The sequence below is a fragment of the Cucurbita maxima genome, unplaced genomic scaffold, assembly GCF_002738345.1.
Source record: "Cucurbita maxima cultivar Rimu unplaced genomic scaffold, Cmax_1.0 Cma_Scf00005, whole genome shotgun sequence".
Classification (NCBI taxonomy): Eukaryota; Viridiplantae; Streptophyta; class Magnoliopsida; order Cucurbitales; family Cucurbitaceae; genus Cucurbita; species Cucurbita maxima.
In genome coordinates, this window is record NW_019272021.1 from 1,964,559 (window position 1) to 1,985,071 (window position 20,513).

General features: G+C 34.5%; 3 protein-coding genes across 5 annotated transcripts; 1 reads left to right on the plus strand and 2 right to left on the minus strand.

The window, feature by feature from the left end:
- Positions 1 to 294: 294 nt before the first annotated feature.
- LOC111479875 (aminopeptidase M1-like) lies at positions 295 to 7,332 on the minus strand. The gene is made up of 19 exons (XM_023124737.1): positions 6,966 to 7,332; positions 6,737 to 6,882; positions 6,335 to 6,437; positions 5,180 to 5,366; positions 4,999 to 5,092; positions 4,631 to 4,784; positions 4,340 to 4,444; positions 4,133 to 4,249; positions 3,822 to 3,935; positions 3,431 to 3,613; positions 3,059 to 3,350; positions 2,836 to 2,957; positions 2,646 to 2,743; positions 2,365 to 2,542; positions 2,174 to 2,288; positions 2,010 to 2,077; positions 1,841 to 1,918; positions 908 to 985; positions 295 to 783 (listed from the first exon to the last, which is right to left on the minus strand). The coding sequence occupies exons 1-19, from the start codon at positions 7,203 to 7,205 to the stop codon at positions 598 to 600; spliced, it is 2,658 nt and encodes an 885-aa protein (XP_022980505.1). The 5' UTR covers positions 7,206 to 7,332; the 3' UTR covers positions 295 to 597.
- Positions 7,333 to 8,759: 1,427 nt separating this feature from the next.
- On the minus strand, positions 8,760 to 12,830 carry LOC111479950 (5'-nucleotidase SurE-like). The gene is made up of 10 exons (XM_023124880.1): positions 12,236 to 12,830; positions 11,926 to 12,020; positions 11,585 to 11,652; positions 11,450 to 11,493; positions 11,236 to 11,313; positions 10,993 to 11,146; positions 9,983 to 10,129; positions 9,696 to 9,806; positions 9,439 to 9,504; positions 8,760 to 9,245 (listed from the first exon to the last, which is right to left on the minus strand). The coding sequence occupies exons 1-10, from the start codon at positions 12,529 to 12,531 to the stop codon at positions 9,147 to 9,149; spliced, it is 1,158 nt and encodes a 385-aa protein (XP_022980648.1). The 5' UTR covers positions 12,532 to 12,830; the 3' UTR covers positions 8,760 to 9,146.
- Positions 12,831 to 16,246: 3,416 nt separating this feature from the next.
- LOC111479979 (protein BFR2) lies at positions 16,247 to 19,867 on the plus strand. 3 transcript variants are annotated; one of them, XR_002717723.1, is made up of 4 exons: positions 16,247 to 16,757; positions 17,185 to 17,711; positions 19,266 to 19,381; positions 19,460 to 19,867. XR_002717723.1 is itself a non-coding variant. In XM_023124915.1 (2 exons), exons 1-2 carry the CDS (start codon positions 16,346 to 16,348, stop codon positions 17,640 to 17,642), a joined length of 870 nt encoding a protein of 289 aa, XP_022980683.1. In that variant the 5' UTR covers positions 16,247 to 16,345; the 3' UTR covers positions 17,643 to 17,798. The 3 variants fall into 3 exon arrangements, 1 of the variants encoding a protein (XP_022980683.1); XR_002717724.1 differs by lacking the exons at positions 19,266 to 19,381; positions 19,460 to 19,867 and adding an exon at positions 17,802 to 17,913; XM_023124915.1 differs by lacking the exons at positions 19,266 to 19,381; positions 19,460 to 19,867 and having other exon boundaries at positions 17,185 to 17,798.
- Positions 19,868 to 20,513: the final 646 nt, after the last annotated feature.

Here is a 20,513-nt window from a genome sequence, read left to right on the forward strand (position 1 = left end):
TTATTCGACACTTGAGAATTCTATTGACATAGCTAAGTTAAGGACATGACTCTGATAACATGTTAAGAACCACAACTCTCCACAATAACATGATATATTGTCTACTTTGAGCATAAGCTTTCATGACTTTGTTTTTATTTTTCTAAAACGCCTCGTTCCAATGGAGATAGTGTTCCTTACTTATAAATCCATGATCTTTTTCTTAATTAGTCAATGTGAGACTATTTCTCTCAATAATCTTCAACAATAAATGCATGATTTCACGAAAATAGATCGTAAAAATTGAATAATGAGTAAACAATATATTCGTATATATATATATATCATGAAAATATAAGAGATAGAAGGATACATTTGAAACTTTTACCTATATGCATGTCCATCAAACTATCACTATCACTATAACTACAGAGATACATCAGGATTTATACAGTTGACGGTTCCTTTATTTCTATTTACATGTCAACATTTCCATACTCCCACAGCTTAAAGTTCAGTGTATAGTTCTATACTATATATTTGGAAAGTATGCACTATTATTTCAGTTCTTTATTTGAATTTTTCATATGAGTATGATCTGATTACTGGGTAGATAGTTCAAGATGAGTAGGCAGCAAGTTTATTAATGAGGTCAGGTAGAGAATGATCTTGCCTAATGAATTCAACCCACCTCGCTTTGATGCGAACTTGCTCCAGGCTTTGCTTCAGATCCATAGCAACCGTTTCGTGAGGATGGGTTGCAAAAAACGCTTCTATTTCGTCTGCTTCCTCATTGCTGCAAAACTGACAAGAGGAGAATACAAGTGTGAGCCCAAAAAGTCTCAAGAGATAATAATTTACACAGCAGAAACCATTGTTTGAAGTTCAACTTGGACAAAGCGCTATTCTGAATAGTTTGATAGCTTACCGGAGTGATAATGTCACGGACGAAGTTGGTTAACAAAAAATTAGGACCATATTTGTTAAAGATGGGCTCCCAGTTCTCCTGCAAGTTTTAGCAAGTATCCATCAATATGAAGTTCAAGAAAGAGAATCTGTTCTTTGTTGTTGAAATTCGAAGAAAATAGCAATAACGCAGCATGAAAGTGCTTGAGCCGAGGAGGAGAATTCATTGGGACCAAAAATTGGTACAAGTGCCATGTGACATCAACAAATTATACATACATAGATTGGATAACTTCGTGGAAAAACGTCGGTTCGAGAGGGGAACAAAGAATTTCTTATAAAGGTGTGGAACCTCTCCCTAAGAGATGCGTTTTAAAATCTTGAGTGGAAGCTCAAAAGGAAAAGCCAAAAAAGAATAATATTTACTAACGGTGGACTTGGGCTTTTACAAATGGTGTTAAAGTCAAACACCGGGCAGTGTGCCAGTGAAGACGCTGGCCCCAAAGAGGTGATTATGAGATTCCACATCGGTCAAAGAGGGGAGGCTTGGGCTTTTACAAATAGTATCAGAGCCAGACATCAGGCAGTGTGCCAGCAAGGACGCTGGGCTCCAAAGGAGTCGATTGTGAGATCCCACGTCGATTAGAGAGGGGAACAAAGCATTCTTTTTAAGAGTGTGAAAACCTCTTTCCAGCCGACAGATTTTAAAACTTCAAGTGGAAGCCTGAAAGGGAAAGTCTAAAGAGGATGATATTTGCTAGTAGTAGGCTTGGTTCGTTACATAAATTCTTCCACTCTCAGACGTTTGCAGATTCAGTTTTTGCATCTTTTCGGCCTAGGCCTAGGCCAAGGATTTGGAAACACAGCTTTATACCAATTGCAACTTTTACTGCACTTCCGATATGAATAAAGCAAGGAGTGATTGATAAATTTTTACAGCCGAGAAATTACATACCTTAAACCATTCCCATGCCCTGTGACGACCCTCAAAGCTTATTCCTGAAAGCCCATAGATAACGTCTTGCTCTCGAACCTAATGATGACAAGAGAAATGAAACTTCTAAAAGTTATGAATATGAATTTTGTATCTATCAAAGGCTCTTACAAATTAAGGATGGCAATACCTCCTCTGACATAAAAAAATCCAGTGCTTCCACAAGTAAATCTGGGTCTGGACAAGCAGCTAAAATCCCTGTATAGGATCACGAATTTTAGTACTAATGACAGAGGATATTGCCTATCAACAATGTTACCATCAATAGCTTTTAAAGGATTGTAAGAAACTTGCGCAAAATTTCTTCTTTGTCTTCAGCTGTTTCAGCTTCTCTGTAGAGTTGTAACATGGATTCAAATCCATTCCTACTTGAAACGGTGGCTTTCCTCATCACAGCCAAATAAACAGCCTAATACAACATCTCAAATTTGTAATTGCTAAAGATCTCCAAATGAAGAAGACAATCTTGACACAATGGCTGTTACCTTCTTTGTGTCAGCTGAAAAAAGAGTGGTCTTTCTATCTCTCACATAAGCTTGAAAACGCTGCATTGCTTCATCGTGAGTTTTATCATCATCAAATGAGACTAGTGCCCCGTAAATTTTTCCTCTCAGTATAGCACTTGAATGGTCCTCACCAGGTATTGCCGCCCAACCTAATTTTCTGCAGCAAATATTATCATGGTCAACAATTCAATAATATGTTTGTAGAGTTTTGATGATGAACTTGAATGTAATATTGGGCACCCTGATAAGAGAGTTCTTACGTGGCAGAGAACTGGAGGACATTGATGAAAAATTGTTTCAATTCAAAAACTAAATCAGGAATGGCTTCAGTTGCAATGTTCACGATGCCATTACAGACCTGAAATAGAAAACTTGAGAAGTCAATGCGAGCGAAAATAGTTGCCTGCAAGATGCAATTTTAGAGGTAAGAAACATATCCTTTTTTCTCACATAAATGAGCCTTGAAGTCACAATGTAGTCAAGCTCTTTCCTGTACACATTAATTAACGAAAGCACGGATGAAAATGATTGATGACCAGCTTGACAAAGTGCATATGCATCATCTAAGATACCTGCAACATAACTCGATTGTTTAATAGCTTTGTGAGTTAGTGAGTCTTTAAGAAATAAAAACTGTAGGACTTATAAATGCAACAGGGTTCTTTACACTGACCAAACTTGTCTGTATCCGACAGTAAGTTGTTTTCTATTGCCTTCCTCAATTGAGATTCAAGCTTATCATCATATTTTACCCTATAAAAACCACTCTGGCTTGTGTTCACTTTGATCCAAAAATTTCCATCCCCTGTGTTTGGTATTGTTCCAGCAAAATCTTTTGATATATCGACCACATGAAACTTCGTTTCCAGAAGAAAGTTTTTGTGTTTGTTGTATGAACCAAGTGAAAAAGTGATTGGAATGATCCATTGGCTATCAGAATGCTGACCAGACAACAAGAAATGTGACTGCATAAAGAACAGTGTCAAACTTCCACTAAAGAATCCAAGCTACTTTTCCTTCTAAACAATTTCATCAGTTTTAATACCTGCTCAAATTCCAGTGTATTATCACTGGACTTCACATAGATAACAGGATACCCCATCTGTTTCGTCCAGGTGTCCATCATTAAGTTTATTTGTGTACCAGATTCCTCGGAAATGACAGCCCATAAATCATCTGTTTTCGCATTTTTCCAAGCGTATCTCTTTATGTACTCACTCAAAGCTTTCTGTTTCACAGCATCACGCATCAAAGGAATAAACGTGTATAAATCATGAATTAAGGAAAAGGAAATCTTTAAGATTACATAAGATCTTGAATTGCGGACATCCACGGATATATAGAATGAAGAATTGTAAGCCTTCAAGAATACTCATAATAATTTAAATAGCTGGTCATTTCATGAAAGATAAATGGGATGTGAACTCATCACTCACCTGAAAGTTGTCATCGCCAAGGTATATCTGTAACATCTGAATTAATGTAGATCCTTTCTTATAGCTTATAGCATCAAATTTGTCATCAATTGAACGAGCGGAGTGTATCTCCATCTGTATTATCAATTCATTTGAAATTGCTTTCAATTTTACTTCTCCATGAACTAAGTTAGATCTCAAAAGCTCATCAATGAAAATACCTGCTAGCTACCACTAGGTCAAAGTATTTCAAATTTCATTCTATCAAATCACTGAGAATAAACCTATTAAATGTGACGGATGAGGACAACAAAGCTAGATCTTTTACTCACTTCAATTGGATGAGATTCTTCCAATGCATCAATAACTAGGCCTCTAGCAGTCTGTTGGAGAAATTGTGTCCACATTTTCCACTCAGGAAACAATGTGTCAATTGCCATGTAGCTTATCTAAAAGTTGAATATCATACATCAGGATGATCATACATAAATACTTCCCATATAACATAAGTTTGTAAGTAGGAAGAAAGCTCAAATTACCCATGTAGCAAACCCCTCGTTTAGCCATAAATCACTCCACCAGGCCAAAGTGACCAAATTTCCGAACCAATGGTGTGCTACTTCATGTGCCACACATATAGCGAGCTGATAAGAACAAGATGATTTGCTTTAATGTTACTCAATTTATCTTACTGTTCAAGCCTTTTTTTGTGATTTACATAGGTGAGATGAATGTAATATTTTCTTACTTCAGAAAGATTCATATGAAAACAATGAAGAATGCTACTAGATCAAAAGACTTAAAGGGTATATCGATATCCGTAAACTTACTGTCTGCTTGTTTTCAGCACTAGAATGTAACTCATCATAGAGCAATAAATTTTCACGATATACGATCAAACCATTGTTCTCCATAGCCCCACCACCAAATTCAGGAACAGCAACCATACCCAGTTTAGGAAGAGGATAGCTCATTGAGAAGTACCTAATAATTTTATAATTACAACCTGAGATCACTCAAAACTAAGATGTCATGTTGAACGGGGTGTTAGTTCCAGACCATGGAGCCAATTATATTGATATCCAAAGATGCAGAATATATACTTCAATACTAGTTTGTTTGAATCAATTCATCAAATACTATGGTAACATATACTAGACAGGGAAAAGGAAACAATGTCTGTTGGTAGAATCCTTACTTGGTAAAATAATCGAGGACCTTGACAGCAATATTTAGGGAAAATCTCCCTTGCTCACTCTTTCCCAAAGGACAATATACACGAACCTTTATCCCTGGACGAATAGTTGAACATTTATACAACATGATGGAACTAACCTCAGATTGTTACAAGGAAAAATAGAGCCTCAAGCATAATAGACCTTCTGCCGTGGTGTCTTCAATATAATCAAGCGAACCAACCACAAAAGCCACCAAATAGGTTGACATATTTGGAGATTCCTCAAAAGAAACGGTCTTAATGTCCCCATTGAGCTTTTCATCCAAAACAGGCATGTTGGATAGTGCCATCAACTCTTTTGGTATATCTAATGAAATTTTGAAGCTCGCCTGCTCGTGGTAAACATATCAAAATTAAAAGACAGGATACCCTTGTTTAACAATTCAAACAAAGAAAAGAAATGAAATGGAGATGATTTTTCTAAGACACAACCCAAATAATGTTAATGATGATGAACGTATGAAGGCCAAAACATGCATGTCACTTAGAGTGATATGTGAACGGTATATAGGGTTGTGTCATAAAGATAATTTAAAGATGATACCTATAGGGACCTCATGTATTTTGTGTGTACATATACTTTGGGTTACTTTCCCCATTTCTGATGACGAGTACAGACGCATACACTACGATTGTAATGATCATCATGTCTTGCATGACAATCAGGAGTCTGTTGACCTTCAGACGTCGCTACGAACAACTAGCTCGACTATGATGGCTCCAGGGAGGGTGCAAATCGTCTGGGGATCCACACTCGCACGAGTGGATCGTAGGTAGGGAAGTACTACACATCCAATTTTGTCCGGACTGGAGGCCACCCTTATGATGGTTTTAACGATAGGTCTCTAGATCATGAGTTGCATGCGTTTGCATCCCCTGACTTCAATAGTAGGGTCACTTACTGAATATTTCTTAAAATACTTAAGTTGTGTGTACTTCTATTTCAGCTGACAACGACATCGCAAATAGAGACCATAGCACGTACATAGGATAATAGTATTTTATTTTCTTAGACTTAGGTTAATATACCGAGTTTTTACTTTAATATTTTAATTGTTTTATTTATTTTTTCTTTATGTTAGTTTAAAGATGCTTTCGAACAGGTAAGTCCATAGCCGTGTTTTAAGATGAAATGTTAAATATTTAATTTTGCATAAGAACATAGGTTATGATGATGGTAGCGACTTTAGGTTAATGAAAATCTAGGGTCTTGCTTAAAATTTCAAACAAAGAAAAGAAATGAAATTCAAAAGAAAACCATCAAATAGAGTTCAGCATATCCAATTTATAGAGATACCTTCAGGGCAGGTTCATCCCAACATGGAAAACACCGCCGTGCTTCCACTGCTTCAAACTGAGTAATTGCCATATTCTTCTTCACACCTCCATCAACATAAGTGCTGGGAAAGATCAAAAGAACAAAGGCACTGTTAGTCTCTAACTTCTTTTTCCATGTTTGAACTAATTTTGGTACTAATTATTTGAACTAAAACTAACAAACTCCATAGTTAGTAGAGTACTCTAGTGATGAACCAAGAATAGAATTGGTATAAAGGACAAATTATAATTGAAGGATACATGTACTGAAAGAACTTGTATACTCAAATCAAGCATCAGCAGATGATTCTTTCAACTCTAGGATTATAATATACTATTAAGAAAAAGGTAAATCAGATCCAAGACAGAGGGGAGGAAAAACCATTTGTAAAACCCCTTTAGATGCCCGTTGAGAGGAGCAGAAAACTCGATCTCCAAAATTCCTTCCCCAACGCCAAGCACATCGTCAAACACCAAAACGAGTATCTCGTCTTCTTCATCCAGAATAACATGAGAAGGCCTATAACTCTGCAAATCGATTAATGCTAAAATTAAGTAGAAGATGAAGCGTAGTTAGAACAAAGACGTAGAAAATCGAAGTGTTTAATAACCAGAGCGTTGGAGTTGGAGTTGGAGTTGGAGTAGGAAACTCCATGAACGTCGAGCTCCAAAGCGTTCAAGACGATGAACTTGGTATCATTGAGAATGGTGAGAGCAATCCGTACGATTCCTGAGAAAGTACAGGCAGAGAGATCGGTGTTGAGATGAAGATCGTAGCGCTTTGGAATTGCGAAGTTGGGGAGCCTGGATTGGCCTTTGAATTGAGCTAATATCTTCTGCTTCTGCTCCATAATCCTCAAACGAGAAATTCAGAACTGAGAACACACTGTCTGTATCTCCGTGAGTGAGAGAAGAAAAGTTGTGAGGCAGTGGAGGAAGAAAATGACATTTGCCTCCATTTTCCATTGCTGACAGTTGCCTCTCCTTTCTTTTCCCTCGTAATATCCAACTATTTTCTTTTGAATTTTTTATTTTTTATTTTTTAAAAAAATTAAGTTTATAAACATTTTTTTTTAAAGAATTTAAATGTTTATCTAGAAAATATAAAAAGAAAAGAAAAGAAACACGATTTAAAAAAAATAAAAGAGCTATAAGATCAAACATAAACTTATTTTTCAATACAATTATGAAGATATAAGTAGGTAGATTAATTTAATATATGATGGCAATGCTTTAAAATATTGAACATAAAAATTCTTAAATTTTAAAATTAATTTTTATGGAGATGATGACTTATCCCAGGTTTAGAAAGTGCTTACCAAAAGAAAAATTAAAATAAACAAATTATGTCATTAATATATTATTGAGGTCACTTTCCACAAAATAATAAAATATTACAATAAATTTATATTATATATATATATATAAAGAATAAGATAAATGGCCGTCCATTTCATATTTTCCTAGTCTTAAATTAACAGACACATATATATCGGAAATCACGGGACCCATTTGATGTGAGGGGAAACAAAGTTCTTCCTAACTAGATGGGATGACAAAATTCACTAAATTATTGAAATAAAAAATATCCAAGTTTTTAATTTTTATTTTTATTTTATTTTATTTTATTTTATTTTATTTTATTTTATTTATTATTATTATTATTATTATTTTTTTTTTTTTTTTTGTAGAAATCCTTTTATCAACGTCCAATTAGTCTCCATTCTTTTCTTTTCTTTTCACAAACAAAAATTCAATCTCTATCATCATATTTAACTATATTTTTATAAAATAAAATTTTGGATTAAATAACTTTTTCAATTTTAATTTTACTCTATAATTTTTATTTTATTAAATGTATAAGAGAACCTTTAATATTAAAAGTTTAAATTGAATTGAAATAGTACAACGTGTAATTTGATGGAATTGAAAGTTTAGGTTAAAATTGATACAAGTTAAAATGATTTTTCTTCCTAAATTCCAATCTAAAAGATAGCAACATAGTATTTATAACAATCAACATAAACTATATAATAGAATTGTTTTTTTTTTTTTTTTTTTTTTTTTTTTTTTTTTTTTTGTTAAGTTNAAAAAAAATCTCAAATTTTACTAAATCAAAAAAAATAAATAAATGTTAAAAAATATCAAAGACATGCCGCCCATTTAATAATAATTTACATCCCGATGTTAAAAAAATCAAATGATTGTAGCTACAATGTAATACGAAGTAATTCCTCAAATACTTCTAAAAATAATTGTAGCTACTTCGATAAATGCCTCTCGATTCATACAAATTATTCTCTGGTTTGAAGTAAAGGTCAAGCCACAGCAGAGAAGGAGTAAAGGCAACAAAGGAAAGGGGAAAGGAAGAGATTCTCAGAAACTGCAGAACAAGATTTAGGGGATTAAGATGAAACAGAACCAATCCATTGCAAACTTGACATCAGTTTTCACTTGCAGTTTACAAACTGGCATTTCATATAACATGCCAAACAGATTGCAAGCAGGAAGCAAGTGCACTTTTACTACACCACTACATGAATCAATAGGAAACTACCAAAACTAATATATATATATATATATATATATATATATTGGGAACGAGAGGGCAGGGAATATCAATGGAGAATGAAAGCCGTAATCAGAATGAGCTTGTTAAATTGGCAAAACAATTGACAGAATGCGAAACCCACAAAAGAAGAGGCAAAACCGAACCAAAAAAAAAAAAAGTGTAGGGTAGTGAGCCGAACTCTAGATGTACACAAATCATTGCCGCCGAAAAGAGACTCGACTTATTGCGCCTGATGAAGTGCAGTGGTGATCCAATCAGAGGCAGCTGTTTGGACGTCCAAATCAACGTTGGGGGTCAGGGAAAAGGGGGTTACTGCAACCTGTTCATCCAAGGAAATTAGTTTTATCAGAATATGAAAGAAAAAATAAAGATAGTGAAGGAAAAATCATTCTGGGGGGGGGCAAAAGATCAAACAGCAAGTGCAAGGGTACTCTTTGGGAATAGCTAAGCACTATAGAAATATGGCAAGTAAATTGATGACTAGAAATGAGTTTGAAGGTTATTCAACTTACAAATCCATTTTCAAGGGCTCTAAAATCCAGATCATCGTCCTTGATATCCTGCTCCTTATCCAGAAACTGTACGTAAAAAATAAAAAATAAAAAAGTGATTCCTCATGATATTACAACACTTGATCGTGTCGCTGAGAGAGTTGAGCACAACCAGAGTTTTTTTCGACCCTAGCCACCTGATTTCAACAGGTGGACACAATTCTAGAAGTTAAAAGCATTCTTCAAGCAGAATCCAAGTTTCATTTTATAGTGAATACCTCCATTCTGAAGAACTTCTTCACCCGCCCAGAATCAGATTTTCCCACTGCTCCAGTTGATTCAATTTCCACTATATTCTGCCGTTGTGTGGTCAAACGGCGAGCTGCTCCCTAATGAAAAATAAAATTTATTACTCTAAACAACAAAAACAGACAGAGTGCAGAAAGATCCTTCCTTTACAAAATATAAATTATTAAGACAAGATGACAAGATGGTACAAGATCAATAACTCCACTAATTAAGAATACATAGATGTGAAGAAGCATCATAATTTCAAGCTACTTACAGCAGCAGAAGCATCTCGACCAAGTTGTGCAAGCTGAAGACCAATACTTTGCTGATTAGACATATAATGTCCGGCAGGCCTGTTGGCCGAAACAGCCTGCCAATTTAAAGTAGATCTCCACAGACTTTGCTTTGTTGATTTAAATCCCTGTCAAAAAATGTCAACTATATGACCAAGAGTAGCAGGAAATTACATCCTGAGACAGAGAATCAAAGATAGCAAAACAAACTATCTGCTTTTCTTGAAGGAAAAAGAAAAAAAAAAAAAAAAGATAGATTACTTGTTTTCACCAGAAGCTGCGTAAGTATTTTAGAAATAAAAACAATTATAAATGGCGAAAAGGAAAAGATTAGGCAAAATGTTTCTAGAATCGATATCCCTGGGATAATACAAAGGATCATGTGACTAAAACTGTAATTTTGACTATACTGAAGCAGTGACCAATTAGCCATGATCTTTTCAAGCTGTTAAAATAGGTGAGGACAATGCTGAGAAAAATATAATAAACTAGTAAAAGAGGAACAACATTGCAGGCGTTAATACAAAGTAGAACAAATTGCAGGTAACTTAGAATCTAATGCCAACTATCGTCATTCAGGAACGTGAACGGAAGTAAAATACTTTTTATCTACTAATTAGAAAACAAGCAAGAACCCGGTAGAGATTAGACCAAAAATGTCTTGAATATTGCAGATTCATAATCCGCATAAAGCACAGAACAATGCTAGTACTATCAGATTCTCAATTAATTCTCCCCATATACAAAGGAATAGGTTTCCTTCAAGTTATAGCTATAATTGATTTTGATTAAAACACCCTACTAGGCATTCCAAAGACCATTCATCACTTCTTTTAGAGATAATCAAGGAGATCATTCAAGGTCAGGCAGAAGCAAAATTCAGATGAAATAACACCCCAAGTTCCTAATCACAACCATGTTTGGAATACATTTGTCCACCAAGTTAATTAGAGTAAGTTTCAATCTTAAAGGCAAAAAGAAAGTGCAAAACCTTGTTCGTCAGAGGTGAAGTAGGTATTTCAATGTTGAGAGAACAACTTTTAGGAAAATTTCCCTTTTCTATATCGCTCATAGCTGCATTTATCAAAGGCAAACAGACCGACACAGCATCCTTGAAGTCACTTTCTTGGCTTTGATCCTTCTTCCTGAAGTGAAATAAATAAAGGAAAAAGTACCTTAAGGTAATAACTAAGCATCAGTGAAGCTCGATATGGAAAATAGAAAATCAACTGACCAATTCAGAGATATTGATATGGATGGTACACCACAAATCAATGCCTCCCTTGCTCCAGCAACGAGGCCTGAGTAAAACCTGGCAGATTTAAACAATCAATTTAGCACTGGATAAAGGATCAGATCATATTCATAAAGAAGGGCCAAATGATAATTATTGTGAGGACAAACATTACGGTCCACACTGACAACTTCATGTAACAAACAGAACTTACATGTGATGACCACAGCTCGATCCCCGGTTAATTCCACTAATGACCTGAAATGTAAACCAAATATATCCTCATGACATGTTACTGGAAATTAAATTAGATCTAGAAAACCCACAGCTACAATTTAAAAATGCTAACCAGAAGAGGCTTCGACCAGGAAAAAAGAGCTCCAGACATTGCTAATGACACACAATCTACAGGCGTTCCTGAGGAAGAGTTACCTAGCGTAATTAGGCATTGAAATTTTGCAGCCTGCAGGCAAGGATTCATGTTTGTGTACCAACCAATAGCCAGACAGAAAACAAGTTTTAAATAGACTAAAGTAATTTAAACCAATAAAAGATCGGAGGAAATTTGATACTCAAACAGGAGAAATCAGAGAATATACAACCCCAAATTTAATCAAATAGATCGTATTCATGGCGGATTAAGACAGTTGAAAAAATAATAAAGAAGGACAAGCGCAGCAGTAGTCAAACCCGAAACTTCATAGGCTGTGGCACCGTTAATTTCAGCAGAACTCACGGCAACAGTTTCTCGAAGAGTCACAGAATGACTCGAAACTGATTTATCCCTGCAGCGCAAATTCGCGAACCATATAAATCACAAGTGATCAATATTCAATGACGAAGATACCAAGTAGAGAAATCACACATACAGATGAAAGCAAAAGAGAACACATTATAGTAATCTCCATAACAAGCAACAAACATTGAAATAGAGCTCAAGAAGCAGAAAAGAAAAATCCAATCCAGTAAAAGATGGATAAAAAAGAGAACATAAACTCACGATTGCGGAGCGCAAACATAGACGTTGTATGAACCTTCGCTAACAAGGCCTTCAACGAGGTAAGTAAGGCCGGGAGATTCGATTCCTTCGCTGTTAGTAACAAGAATAATCGGCTTCCGAGTTCCAGAATCCTCAAGATTGGCATCAGAAGTAGAAGAGGACGGCTCAACCGATGCATTAACATCCTTAGATTCTTCGCCTCGTTCACCAGCACCCTTCTTGCGAAGAACATCTTCAAGATTGGAAACAAGGCCCGGAGGCATGAAGTTCTTCTTAACAGAAGTAGAGGAAGTCATAGAGTTGGATTCAAAAGGGAAAACAAAGAGGATAAGTGGAAATGGTGATTGGGAAGGATTGAAGAAGACGAAGAAGAAGCTTGTCTGCAAGGAATCAGAGATCAGAACCCTAAAATGAGAGGGAAATGAGGAGAAGAAGAAGTAAAGGGAAGAGCAAGAATAAAGCGCTGAAGAAAATGAAAACGGTGAAATCTGTGAGAAGGGAGGATAGATTGGTGGTCCGGTTCAAACGCCGTTACATTCGTAGCGAGAGACGGAGGGAAAGTTTACTGGTTTGGTTTTGGTGGCGTCGTGTCATCAAAAATGGTGAAGAAGAAACAACAGTAATTTAATGGAAACAAATAATAATAATAATAAATGTTTTTTTTAATTAACTAAAATAAAATAAATATCTAGCTTTGAATTATATTTAAATTAATATGGTCAATTTTATTTGTTATTTATTTATTTATATTTAGTATTATTATTATTATTAATTATTTGCTCGACTTCACAATTATAGATAACATTTATGTTGATGTATACAATTTGTTTACATTATTACCCTTACAATTATGTATATTATGGTCAATTTTATTTGTTATTTATTTATTTATATTTAGTATTGTTATTATTATTATTATTAATTATTTGCTCGACTTCACAATTATGGATAACATTTATGTTGATATATAAAATTTGTTTGCATTAGTACCCTTGCAATTATGTATATATATGACGTCACCAAGATGGACATAAATGAAATAAAAATAATTTTAATTTGTATTCATAGTGTGTACGTTGAATAATTAGATATAAAATAATTTAAACTCAAACTTCAACCCGAACCTAGGAATTCCTTAGATATGATACAAAATGGATCTTGTTCTATCGTTGATTAGAAATTTCTGTATAAACAATACAAATCGGAGTTTGAAGAAGGGCACTGATAAACACTAGAATAAGCTATATTCAATGGGCCAAGAGCACCCACTCGAGTAAAAGCTTCGACGATCAGTTGACCAAAATAAAGATTCCAAATTGCATGAACAATAGGTCTCGTATGGTTAAAATTATTGACAAATTTAAGTAAATAAATTAGAGTTACATGACAAGTTTATTATTTATAATTTCTACCTATAGAATTAAAAAAAATGAAAAGAAAAAAAAAAAACTAAAACTAATAGTTATTTATTTTGAGATAATTTATTGGTAATTGTTTTTTTTTTTTTATAAAAGGTTTAATTAAAAAAATAAATAAAAACTCAGTGGATTCCTTATGCTGACGTGGTAGAGCTGTTTATGTTTATGGGTTACACGGGGTATTCTTGGCCCGCCCGGACGGGGAATGGGGATACACTTATCCCGTTCCGTTGACACTTATCTCCCTGTATCCAAACAAACGTGGAATTAAGATGGTGTAGAGAGTCACCAGACAAAGGCAGTCAGAGTCAGATATGGTACGTTTCAAATCCGATTCTCTTCACAAAATTTAATGCATTGCATCATCGCTTTACAACATTTATGGCACTCCAGAAGCAAGCAACGATATTTCTTCAATTGCGTATTAAACAAACTATAGTATAGGGTCTATGACATTAAATAATTATAGACATCAAATAATTATTTTTAAAACGTAAATTCATAGGAGATAGAGGGATTAAAAAAAGTCCAATTTTCTACGTTGAGCTATAAATGTTTGTGAACGAAAACGTAAAATTTAATTTAAAAACACGTTAAACAAGTAAATCAGGTTTTGGGTTAGTGACTCGTGTTACAATTCTCCACAATAGTATGATATTGTCCACTTTGAACATAAGCTCTCATGACTTTGCTTTTAGCTTCTCCAAATGTCTCATCGCAATTGAGAGAGTATTTTTTTTTATTATAAACTCATGATCACTCCTAAATTATGGCGATATGGAACTTTCATCATCCAACAACCCAACCATTTGAATAGAGTTCACAACCCAATTCAACCAAACTCTCTCTCTTAGTTATGTTAGGTCGGGTTATTGAGTTTTTTTTTAAAAAAAGAATTATACTTATCACATTATACATTACTTTAATAACAAAAAAAAGTATGGTAGAAATAAGTTGGGTTGTAACCTTCTTATTTTTTTTATTAGTTAGGAGTGGCCCGTTGTCTAAGTTATTGAATTTTATGAATCGAAACGGTTTAAATTTAATTAAATATTATATTAAAACTTTAATTGAAATAAAAACCACAAATTTAATATCATATTAAAAAAAATGATTTGGTGTTAATTAAAATATCAACATCAAACAATACCAAACATAGTAACATTTTTTAAAAAAGGTTTGAAAGCTTGAAATCAAAATTATTTATTATAAAAAAAATTTAGTCAAAATCTACTTTATCTTTAGATTTGTCTATTTCTTAGTTACAACTCAAGCCAGCATTCATTTTCAAAATTTTATTATTTCACCTTCTTTTTTAATTTATTAGTTATTATGTGAATATTGATATATTATTTTTTAAGGTAAAAGAGCTCACGACCAATTATATTAATTTTTATGGTAAAAAAAATAATAATAATAATTTGTTACCAATGTGAGTAAAACTTACAAAAAAAAAAAAAAAAAAAAAATAATAATAATAATAATAAACGAGATAATTATATTATTTTTTTTAAGGTAAAAGAACTTACGACCAATTTTTAAATTATAATTAAAAATTAATTTTTAAGGTAAAAAAAACTAAAAAAAATAATTTGTTGCTGATGTGAGTTAAGCTTTAAAACAAAAATAATAGAAAATTATATTATTTTTTAAGGTAAGTTTACAACCAATTTTTAAATTATAATTAAAATTTTAATGATCAAATGCATTAATTAAACTTAAATTTTCACCTAAATTTTCTGTCAACTTAATATTATTGAAATGAGTGGATGTCATGACTAACAAAAATTTGGTGACGGTTTTCCTCAACACAAATCACGTTTTTTTTTAAAAAAAAAAAGTTATTATTACTAATACTTTGTAATGTTAATAATTTTTAGTACTATTTATGATTGATTTTTAAGAAAAATAATCGATATGGGCTAAATTGATAAACTATAAACTCGATTCTAGAATGGGAGAAAGTATCATAAAATTGAATCGCATGAAGTTAAAAGTAGGAACGTTTGGCCAAAACATCTTATGTGCACTAAGTTGAGCCTAAAAATCATACATGAACTTAATGTTGAAATATCTACGAACTAGGTTGGTTTGATGATATTGTTTGAATCGTGAATAGTATGTACTCTGTTACCTACATGTTATTAATTACGTTATTATATTTGTATGAATCTCCCTGAAGCATGTACTTCCTTACGAAATACTGTGATATACCATGAATGTATATCTCATGAGTAATTCACGTCAGGATAAATTTGGAAGTATAATTTTTAACGTGAGAGCTTAGACATATTATATCTCACATCATCATTGATTATTTGTATATAATATTGTGTATGGATGCGTACATCATGATATTATTTATACATAAAATTAGTAGATAGTTTTGTTAACTTCTGCTACAGTTTTAATGTTAGGATAATTTAGTCACGTCTGGATTAAATTTAAGGTTGAATGGGATTGTAAGTGTAATATGATAATTAATGTGCAGTCGGTAAAAATTGATTTTCTTTTGTCCATCAAAATTTTGTATGCACAGCTTTCAAACGACATGTCGTCAAACACTCGGTGGGCTACACGTCGGGAAAGAAGAGAAGCTTCGAACCGAAGACATCGCTCGGCAACGGGGGTGCCAAAAACAGAATATTACCGAAATTTCAGCTTTCGAAGTCTTTGAAGTGGCGTTGAATCAATGGAGATAGCTGGCGAAGACGGTTCAAAGTTAGTTTTACGAGAGCCAGTGACGATTTTTGGAAGAGGCTCAGGTTTTGCTTGCAAAGATCGAACAGTTTCTCGTTGTCACATTTTAATCAAAGCTAAAACCTCAGAGAACAGTAATGGAGTTCCCATGGAGCCTAGGGTTTCCTTCGAGGTTATCGGAAAGAATCCTATTTGGGTTCGGAGTGGAAAAAATGGCGAAATCAGAACATTTAGAAGTTCGGAAAAGGGCGAGATGGTGCCTGGCGAATCGTTCTGCATGGGCGGGCAGGAACCGATGTGGTTCCAATTAAACAAAATCGCTGAATTTGAAGAAGGGGAGAAAATTTGTTCGCGTTCTTCTGATTCGGATGATATCGATGTTTCTGGCATTGATCCTGTCAAAGGTTTGCTCCCAAAACCTATATATTCTTCCCGACATAATTTAGAGGAAAGTAATCGAAATCATCAATTTTCCTGATTGTTAGCTCATTTCGCGTAGGATTTTGACAACGAAAGTAAATTACAAACTATAAAATTGTTTAGAATTTCCAATTTTTGAACCGATGATACTGATTGTTCTTACTGTTTCCTTCTCAGAATTTGTTTTGTTTTGTTATGTGGCACGAATTTGAACGCTGTCAAAGTTTGCTCCCAAAAATCTATCAGGAAAGTAATGAAAATCATAAGTTTTTCTCATTGTTAGCAAATTACGCTTAGGATTTTGATGACAAGTAAGAATAGGCGATACTATAAAGAAAACAGATAGAATTGTTTAGAAGTTCCCAATTGTAAATCGATGACAATGATTTTTCTTACTGTTCTTCGTGTCAGAATTTGGTTTTCTTGCCAAAGGACACGAGTTCGAATGCTATGGCAATCGAGTGATTCGTGATGCAAAAAAGTGGGACTGGTTTTTGGATGAGCGGAGAAAAGACAGCGACGACGAAGAAGATTATGGAAGGAAACAGAAGAGCAGAGTAAGGGGAAAGAGGAAAAAAGGAGCAAACAATGACGATGAAGATTGGACAGATGAGAATGAAGATGCTGTGGAAATGATTACAAAAACAAAAAAGTTTCAAAGACCCAAATACTCCACAAGGTCAAAAGATAGGAATAAAACTCACAAGGATCAAAAGAAGGCTGCTAAATCTAATAAAGACTATGTTGAAGAAGATGAAGATGATGAAACTTTAGGAGGTTTTATTGTAGATGATGAAGTCGATAATGAAGAATTGATGGATGAAGATGAAGACGAAGAAGAATTTTCGGATGACAAGGAGGACGATTGATATTGATGACGATCGATGAAGCTAATGGCTTTGGTCAGGCTGCTGCTAACGTAGGCTTGTTCTAGAGAGGTTTGTCTCTGTATTGTACTTCCCTTTTAGCCTCATAATCTTGTGAAATATAGAAAAATGATCAGTTTTATGTTGTATTACAAATTGTAGGTTGAAAATCATTTTCAGTTTCAGTTTCTTTTCCAGTGGTGGATTGTTTTTTTATGTCGAACAATTGGAAGGCCTCCTTGTTTTCGAGGAGGCCACCATATTGTGACTGTTAGTTTTGCATGGTTGGAAGCATGCGTGAGAAACCATTAAAGTACCTCGAATTATATCTAATAGTTATTAGGCGTATACAAATCCATCCGATAGCCATTAATGTGGTAGCCTCATTGCATCTCATCTCCTTTATAGGCTTCATTCCCAAACCCTAAACCCATTTATCTGAAGTCCTGTTGTTTTCCCCTTTATATAATGTCTCTTACTGTTGTTTGTATTCCTTTCTTAGCTTCCACCATGTGCATTAGTTCTTGAGGAAATGGAGGGAAAGTCTGCATCACTCTTACTCTGGATGTTTTAGGATTATTTCATTTTGTTGACTTGTTATGCATGAGCCTGCCATACCTGTAGTTCTATCAGGTGCTTATAAGAGTGTGAAAACATCTCCCTAGTAGACGCGTTTTAAATCTATGAGACTGACGACGATACATAATGGGTTAAAGGGGACAATATTTGTTAGTGGTGGGCTTGGCCTATTATAAATAGTATCAGAGCCAGATATCAGGCGGTGTGCCAGTGAAGATGTTGGGCCCTAAGGAGGGTGGATTCATCGGTTAGAGAGGGGAACAAAGCATTCATTCCTTATAAGGGCGTGGAAACCTCTCCCTTGTAGACGTGCTTTAAAATCGTGAGGCTGACGATGATACGTAGCGGGTCAAAGCGGACAATATCTACTAGCGGTGGGTTTGGGCTGTTACAGTCAATCATCATCATTTTCCTAAACTTGGTAGCCCAAGACACGATATCGACATTTGTATTAATGCCGTCGAAGCTCTTGCTTCAACTACGGGATTATTTTAAGCTACTACTACTCTCGAAAGTTATTCTTATACGTAAAAGATTCAATATTGGTCATTAGTTCACGAGGCATGAACTAATAATATTGTTGAGATCTAACCTAGCACATTTTAGAGATTGAAAACCCTTAATTCAATGTTGCAGGTAGTATCTTGTAGTTTGTTTAGAATGATTTGTATAGCCTTTTTTCCCTCCATAATTTCATATTTGAATTCATCTGAGGCATAGACCTTTAGGCTTTAAGCAATTATTTCGTCTTTCGAATCATGAAAATTCCTTTTTTCTCTTTTTCTGATTGAATCATAGTTAGAATCATCTCGAGTTGAATTGTGTCACTGCCTTTTGTTTAGAGATTCTGTATGACAAGCTTTTTTGACTGCTTTGAATCATTCGTGGAGGTATATTATCAAGCACGTACTTTTTATCCCATTCCATGTCCAAAGCTATTCAAATTCTCAGAACTTCACTAGAATGATTCTATTCCTTTTTACTGAATCACTTGCGCTGTGAGTTTTGGCCTTATCATGGGCGTGAAAGATCATTGTGAAATTATAGGTAGCTTCTCAGGGTGCCATCAATCAGTGCACTAATGTACAAAACCAGAGGACCAGCAATGATCAAATCCCATCACAACCCCCACTGCCTTCCCCAGCTTGAAACATCAGCAGAAGGTTAGTAAAATCTTGTTCTTGTTGCATAAAACCTCATATTAAATCTTTGTTGTTGTCTAAAGACGGCTTCTGTGGCAGGATCTAAGGCTTGCTTGCTCTGTCTTTGCCAGAATCTGTTTCTCAATCCGCTTCTATTGCTGCTGTTGCTTGTCACGGTCATGCTTGTCCAGGGCGTGTTGGCTATGGCCGTATGTTCATGCCATGTCAAATCCTTCATTTACTTTCTTGTTGTATTGCTTTTATGACTGTTTGGCAATCTCTGTTCTGTTTTCTAAAATTTTCTTCTCAAAACAGGGCCAGAGGCTTGAGCATACGTTGTCTGGTCGTATACGACACAATTTTGAGTTGGTTGACTCACTCGGTGTTGAGAGCGAGTGCCACACATCGCCAGTTTGCTTTAAAAAAAAAAGTACGATTGTGACAAGGAAGCCAAATTTCATGGCTTGCTTGCTCCGACTCCTTTACCTGCCACTTTCAACGATGTCATATACCAAGCATTTTTCTAATATTATTCCACATTAACATACTATTAATGTTGTTGAAGATTGAATATAATTATTAAAAATACTAGGAACTTTGCATTTTATTTTAAAAATTGATTGAATTTACAGAAATTTCAATAATACCATAAAAAGTAAAAAAAAAAAAAAAAATTAAAAATACCTTTAACGTTATTTAATATTATATATATATATATATATATATATATATATAAAAGCAATAAATAAATAAGGTACCCACGTATTTCAAAGCCCAATGGTGGTCCAGCATTCTCTGGTTTCGTTTGGAAGTTGAGTGTGTTGGTGGAGCTGAGTCACACAATCGCACTTTTGAAGGCAGTGGACTAGCGATTGTGCGGCACTCACTTTCCAACGATAAGTGAGCTAAGTCAATTTGTTATTGCGTCGCCTACCGTCAAGCGACGTATGATCGAGCCTTTAGCCTCGGTTTTAAAAGAAGGTTTTAGAAAACGAGGGTGGAGAGAGATTTTTGAAAGAGACGTTATATAAGCAAGCAAGAGAGAGATAACAACGCCTTAGCATATATAACCTTGGTAGGGAGAACATGACCATGACACCGAGGATGCAAAGCGTCGGTTTTTGTTGGTATATTCGAAAGGTTTAAACTCCAC